We start from the raw sequence: 7724 nt of genomic DNA on the forward strand, positions 1-7724 counted from the left end.
AATTAGCATCATTAAGATTTAATTAAAAGTTTGTAAAAAAAAGATACGTTCATAGTTTTTTTTACATTAAAAATCTTATTTCACACTTAGGCTAGCAGTTTGCCGGTGTACTTGTTGAATCCTATTAGTGGTTCTACAGTGTTGGACATGTGCGCTGCGCCCGGCATGAAAGCTACTCATGTGGCAGCAAAACTGCAAAATAACGGGTATACAGTTTGTTTCTTCATCAGATTTGTTATTAGATAATATATGAAAGAAGAAAATCAAGAAATGTATTAATATCTAATATTTATTTTTATTGAATAATTTAAGTAAACTAATTAAAGAAAGAGAATTTAGAAACAGATACTTTAATATAAATTATTATTTTTAAATAGAAAAGTTTATGCCGTGGAGATGGATGCTAAAAGATTTAAAACCTTACTCACTCAGTTGGATAAGACTCATGCCCTTTGTGTGGAGCCTCTTAATCAAGATGTTTTAACTCTCGATCCAAAATTATATTCACACGTGGAATACATTTTAGTCGATCCAACTTGTTCTGGATCAGGTAAAAATTCCCTTTTAATGTAAATTAATAATTTTTAAGTTAACCAAAAAATAGCATAAAAGACAGAATAAGAAAATAGAAAGTAATTCTTTTTATGATTCTTCGCATTATTCCTATTCGTGAAACGAGTGATCATTTATTTAATTAAATTATCTTCTGTAAAATATACCTACATAATTTTTATTTATGTATAATTTACGATATAATCTTACAATTTTCATTAAAGGCATTATCGACAGACCGAAACAGAACGAGATGGATGGAATGCCCGAATCAAAGCGCTTGAAAAAATTACAATCGTTTCAAGTTTATCTTTTGAGATATGCACTATTCAATTTTCCAAATGCAAAAAGAATAATCTACAGCACATGTTCTCTACATCCCGAAGAGAATGAGGAAGTAGTAGACGAAGTTCTGGCCAATGTTGGAAACGCTTATCGTTTGCTATCAGTTAGGCAATTGCTCAAAAATAACTGGACAAACTTCAGCTCGAAAAAATACAACTGTGGAGATTTATGTTTGTATTCGAGGCCAGATGATGATTTTTGCAATGGTTTTTTCGTAGCAGTATTTGAAAGAAATTTTGATGTGACTCTGCCAAAATGCAAACTTAAAGGGGGTAACAAATATCGTATAAATCTTATTGAAACTAACTTGAATATCAAGAAAGATGACATGGCGAAAACATTCACATATCAACAAGAGAAATGTGAAAAGAAGAAAAAGAAGAAGAAGAAAAAGGAAGTGAATGAAGTAATTTCAATGAATGAGGAACAAATGAAGATATCAACAGATATTGTTGAATTTGAAGTACTTGACATAGGTAGCAAAATAAAAGCAAAAAGTAAAAAAGAAGTTGAAAAAATGGATGTTTGCAATGATTCATTTAATTTTAATCATAAAGCATTGAATGAATCTAAAGATATACAAAAAGAGACATTAGATGTCATGGAAACGAAAAAATCCAGGAAGAAAAAAAAATCGAAGCATAAAAATACACTTCAAGAAACTGATTGTGACGAAAAAGAGCAAAATAATGAAATTGAAGTTGAACTGCTAAAGATAAAAAAGAAAAAAGAAAATAAAGAAATCAATATTGATAAAATTCATAAAATAGAACAAGCGGAAGAAACCGAAATTGGACCATCAAAGAAGAGGAAAAAAAATAAAGAGAGTTATTAAGTAGAAATAAATATGTTATTAAATAAGAAATCATGTATTTTTTCGTCATACCATTGCGTTATTCCTTATTCCGTATTTAGTCTGTTTATAAAATTGCCATAAATTATAATATTGTATAGAGATTGTTTTTTGCTATGTTAAATTTTATAAGAGTCTAGTGCTGAAATCTGTACTTCTTTATTTGCATTTTTTGTATCTTTTAATTTTTTTTTCTTTATCTAAACAATGAGTACACATACTTACAAAAGATAACAAAATCATTTGTTGATTACTTGGCTATCTATTACTAATTGTCAATGATCAATATATTAACTCTTCGCGATTGATAAGTGAAAGAGCGAGTACATTTTTTTTACCTACTGCAAGTACATACTCATTGAATGAAGGAAAACAATAAGGCAAGAGATAGAGAAAAAGAGAGAGAATACAATGAGTTGTACAAAATCGTAAAAAATATTTCGCTAACTAAACGTATATATATATATAATATTTATGATTCCATTGGTAAAAATAAAATGCGTCATACTGTCGATTAAATTAATAAATGTTATTTCATTCAAAGAGAGATTCTTCAGAATCTGTAGAATCTGCAAATAATATATACAATCTGAAAGTTAACTTGATGAAATGCTTACAATAATATTTTTAAAATATTTTTTTCCTTTTAAATACTTTATACATATATTTTTATTCTTTGAATTGTTTTAAATCAATTCAATCTCATTTAGTAGTGATTCAAAAATTATAGAAATTTTCTGCAAAGAAGACGAAATATAAGTTTAGCTTTTTAATTTGTTCTTTTTTCTATATATGTTGTATATATGTTAATGTATACACGATTTTGAAAATAAAAAAAAGGATCAACCGACATTTGGTCTTGCTGTATATTAGGGAAAAAAGAATATTTTTGAAAACTTAATTCGCATAATCTGCCAACGCTTATATTGTATTACGTCATATAGTATAGGCAAATATAATCTCATTTTATCAGTAATTCGCGACAAGGTAGCACGGAAGCCTGTTGACCTCCTTGAAGTCAACCGATAAGCATGTCAATTATGCCGAGGTATAATTACGATGAAAAAACCTTTTCTGATACACACACACACACACACATACACACACATATATATATATAATGATATAATTATGCGATAACTATGATTCAGTTTTCTAGCTTATCCCTTTACTGTGCGGTACATTACTTAACTCGTCACAATCACGTCGCGTGAGTCACGACACGAAATGTCGAGAAATATACTGTCTATTAGTACTATAATTCAAAAATATAAGGATTAATCGCGATGTAATATATATGATTACGAGGTGTTAAAGAATTGAAATTATTGCGTCACAACTAGCAGTACATCAAAATTGATTTTTTCAAGATCGATTTTCTTATGATTTTTATTTCTTCAGCCACAATTAAGCAATGACTTTCAAAGAAATGAAATCATTTCTTTCAACTATACATATATGTAATATTATTTGGATTTAATATAGGAAGCTTAAAAACGGAGAGTTAAAAACTTTTATAAATGTTTTAATTTTTATATCGCAAGCGAATTTGAACTTGTGCACTATAATATTCTAATCTCTCTCTCTTTCTCTTTCTCTCTTCTCTTTCTCTTTAATATAGAAGTAATACAACTAACACAAATAAGCATGGATCTTACATGCGACGTTAAAACAACCGGACATCAACAACTTTCCAAATTTTCATAAATTTATTGCAATTAAAAAAATTGAAATATTTCGTAAAAATCCAAAAGTATGTAAAAGATGGATTGAATCATGTCGCATTGCTCTAATATGTGTCATACGCGACAAGTATTCGCTTTTCGGAACAGCAAAAGCGTAATTAGCGGTGATGAAAAAATAATTAATGCTTTTCGCACTCTTTTGTGATGCGCCTCTTTGAAATTTTAATGTCTATGCAACAAGTTCCGCGTTCACTGACACGGGGCGTCGACGCCGCCCCGACAAAGAGCGACGATGGAGACGGCGTGAAAGGACGTCGACGGAGGCCGGCGGCGCCGAGGTTGCGCGACCACTCGACGTCGGGACGCCATCGTCGAAGGACGCATGAATATGTATACTGCCGCCGCGATCTCCGCGATTCAACCGAATTAACTTCGATAAGGCAATTCGTCCGCAATCCATACTGGCGCGTCGACATGAACGCCACCATTAACGTAATAATGATAATGCCGTGAATTTTACGTCGATCGTGAATCGACAATTGCAGCATAGTGTCAGTGAACTTTGGTGAACTTAGTGTCTTCTTCAATTAACAGATTCTTTCTTGCTTCGTTTCCACGGTGCCAGATTGAATCAAGTTAGTACAAAATATTTCTATTATTACATTATTTTTAAATGAAGAATTAAAACAACAGTTACGGCAAGCTTAATTACATTTTTTATAGATTTTTTTTTATAGTGTACTTACTCATTAATTTTTATACAAAGTTGTGTGTGTTTAACGATTATAACGTAATCGTACGTTTTAAAAGTAATCAATTAAGAATAGATTTTAATCTTTTTTTTTTTAATCTTGTTTTATTAAGTAATATATAAAGGTTGATTTATGATACTTAAGCCGTAATCTGGTCAATTCTTATACAGATTACGGCCTATTATAAGTCAACCCTAACTCTCTCTTTCTATAATTAAGTTTTTTCAAAAAAATTTAAATAGTGAAACATGATTTCAATAAATTTTAATTTAAATAATATCGAAAAAGATAAAGCTTAGTCTCCAAAAAAAAAAGATTCATTTGAATATAGTGAGGAAATTAATAAAGAAAATATGAATAAGAAAGGTTTTTAGGTTTCTATTGTAAGATAAAATCAATAATTTTGTTTTATGGAAAGATAAAAAGTTTTTTGTATCAGTCTAATAAATTGTTATTTTTCTTTTATATAATAACATTTTTAAAAAATTAATAAATGTAGTAATATAATACAAGATTAGGAATACAATACGTTTTACACAGACGACTTTTTTTTAAATATCTCAAATAGATATTTTTTTACGAAAATTGATTAAATTTCAGTACGATTGACATTTCGAAGCGTCTTAAGTCTATATTTTCAAAAAGATTAGCATTATGTTAAAATATTGTTACAAGTTTTTTCTTTTTATCGACTTATTAGATCAACTAGTATGATATTATAACGATTTCGTATTGGCATTCACTATGATCGAGGTATTGTCAGATGAAATTGTTGCTAAATAATCCAGATATTAAACAAGATGAAAAACGAGCGTATAAATCATTGCAGAAAGTAGCCGATGCTGTTTTGCATTTCGAGAATGGTGTGTCACGCACGCCGAGTCTCATGCATACCAGAGGTCAGCAGGGGATAGTTGTCCGGGTTATATTGCGGTTTTAGACTCGACGTGATGTAAACGCGATCTGAAATTATTAAATCAGATAGATGTAATGTTATATAATTTGCCATATTTCCATTTTAATTAAACGTTCGCAAAATTACAAAACTGCTTACATAAACTCAAAACTCGGATAAGTAATGTATTGTTAAGAATACAGTAAAAGAAAGATTTGAAAACTAAGCAAGTATTATAGTAGGTATATTGCCAATCACTTGTAACGGTACGTCATGACAGTGACAATCATGAAGAGACGACGTATGAGAATTGACAAAATATATATCTGTCTAAATTGCTAATGGATGGATCTGCAGTGGGAGTTGCAGTTGCAAAATAAAAACGACCGATCGATCGGGAATCTCAGGCTATCACGCAACAGTGATCGACTGACCAACGCTTATATAGCGTTCTCAAAGTGGCCATTCGTGGTATTCGTATCATGTTTTGATATAACAAACCTTGAAATGTCAAAAAACATTGCACGCTCTACTTGTACTTGCGATGCAGATCTAATTTTGCAGACAAATTCGGTTGACCGATGTATGCTTTCATGTCAGCTATATGAAGGCAAACAATGTTCTTTCATCTTTTTTGGAATCATTTGTATTGACATGATATTTATTCGCATTCAATTGCTTATATTTTTTTGTCAACTTAGAATCAGATTTGTAATTTTTTCCGATACTATAGATGCGAATATTAGAGACTCAGTGATATGCGGTTGCTATATTTAATTATGATATAAATAAAATTGTATATCTGATGAGAGAGAAGTACCTTTTTTAGTTTATTCTAATTATCTATTAAGTCTTTTTTTTTTTAAGTAAGAACCTTATCTATTATCGCACACATTTTAATATTTCGTTTTGTTAAATTTTAATTTTTAATCGCAACTCCTTTATAATTTTTAATTTTTACTTTGTAATAAACTTGTCATCGCGTTACAGACACGCCGGGTGCATGATTCATTAAGTGAATAAGCAAACTTTCCTCATCCCCCTGTTGGGGTCTGAATCTTTTTGTATAATCGCAAAAGAACAGCCCGATCAAGGACACGCGAAAGTGGCGGCGGCCTCGCTTTGCGGATGATCGAGACTGAAAATCAGTTGGACTCGCGTGTCAGCAGACTGGGCCAGCAGAACGAGGATCTCCCCGTAGCTGGCAACGGTAACAAAGTTGACGATAACGGTGGTGATCATTGTGAAGCTAGTGACCAAACAGCTGCTGCAACCACCGCAACGACGGTGGAGGACGCAGGTGAGAATGTGTGTGTGTGTGTGTGTGTGTGTGTGTGTGTGTGTGTGTGTGTGTGTGTGTGTGTGTGAGAGATCTAGATTACTCTCAAACTTAAATTATCTTAAATTATATATACATAATTGCGAATTAATCCTCAACGATTACATTATATTAACTGACATATTCTACATATATAATTAAACTCGATGGTCTTGATCTTTCCGGATCAAACAGCAATCTTATTTTAAATTTTTTCTTCAATTCTTTTTATTTTTATTCTACAAGCACATCTGCGAAATATTAACATCACGCAAAATGTAAATAATTCTATTAGCCACTTTCTACGCAAGCATGGCCAAATGGCAAAAGTATAATAATTAAGAGTGCCAGTGCAAAAAAAGAGAAATTTAATTTACAAAAATACGGATGGCTAAGAATAAATTAAATTTAAATTAAGATAATCGCGATACGGAATTTAGCTCACACAGCCGATTAAAAAAAATTCCGATTTTTCCATTCAGGTGCAATGAGAAAAGAGGAGCAAGACACGCCACGGATTCACGAGAATTCGCTAAAGGGCGGCGTCGCTGCGAGCGTCGCGACGCCCACAACGGCATCGACGATGCCGGTGGAGGACGACGATGAGGATGAGGAAGAGGCAGAGGAGGAGGACGAAGAGGAGGACGCCGAGGAGGAAGAGGAGGAGGATGGAGTCGAGGAGGGTGGAATCGCAGTGGAGGGTGGAATGACGACGCAAGAAGAGGTCGGGGGTGTGTTGGCCGGTGGTGAAGGTGGGGGTGGTAGCGGCATGGCCGGCTACTGGAGGCAGAGCAGACCCTCCAGTCCCCGCATGCCGCCTCCGGAGCAGTCGGAGCAGCCGAGCCGACCCAAGAGCCGGCACGAGCTACAAGCCGCGAGATATAATAACCTCGGCTATTGGCGAGCAAGAAGAGTCACCTTTTACAAAAATGGCGATCCTTACTTTCCCGGGGTGGAATTCAGGTAAACATCGTTTCATTCAATACTCTAGCCAAATCGAGAAGCTTAAAAAGATGTTGATGGAAATACTTGTTTGGTTTATTATTATACGTCACGACATGATATTTATTATGCATATCATTTGAAATAGTTAAGATAAAAATATATATTTCTTTTTCTAATCTCTCTGTCATAGAAAGTATAACGAAATATATATATATATATATATATATATATATAATTTTTTATTCTTCCATTATTTGTATAGATTTCTCTTTCGTTTTAGTAACTTAAAAATCATATTCAATAATTATTTAGGTAATTATTTTAATGTTAAATTTTGCGCAGAAATTGAAATAAAATTAACATATATTATATATATATA

The 7724-nt window shown here is 32.3% G+C and overlaps 2 protein-coding genes across 2 annotated transcripts in view; both read left to right on the forward strand.

The window, feature by feature from the left end:
- Positions 1 to 1720, forward strand: part of LOC108751318 (probable 28S rRNA (cytosine-C(5))-methyltransferase) — a gene marked incomplete at its 3' end in the record, with an annotated part of 4424 nt that extends 2704 nt beyond the window's left edge. Inside the window, exons 4-6 of the mRNA XM_018491419.1 lie at positions 91 to 206; positions 378 to 550; positions 777 to 1720. Coding sequence (XP_018346921.1) covers positions 91 to 206; positions 378 to 550; positions 777 to 1720 — 1233 coding nt within the window. The remainder of the gene's footprint in view (positions 1 to 90; positions 207 to 377; positions 551 to 776) is intronic.
- Positions 1721 to 6210: 4490 nt separating this feature from the next.
- LOC108751355 (echinoderm microtubule-associated protein-like CG42247) overlaps positions 6211 to 7724 on the forward strand; it is a 19468-nt gene continuing 17954 nt past the window's right edge. The window contains exons 1-2 of the mRNA XM_018491474.1: positions 6211 to 6382; positions 6883 to 7363. Of these exons, the coding sequence (XP_018346976.1) occupies positions 6211 to 6382; positions 6883 to 7363 (653 nt within the window). The remainder of the gene's footprint in view (positions 6383 to 6882; positions 7364 to 7724) is intronic.

Source organism: Trachymyrmex septentrionalis, unplaced genomic scaffold, assembly GCF_001594115.1.
Source record: "Trachymyrmex septentrionalis isolate Tsep2-gDNA-1 unplaced genomic scaffold, Tsep1.0 scaffold44, whole genome shotgun sequence".
In the NCBI taxonomy this organism is placed as follows: domain Eukaryota; kingdom Metazoa; phylum Arthropoda; class Insecta; order Hymenoptera; family Formicidae; genus Trachymyrmex; species Trachymyrmex septentrionalis.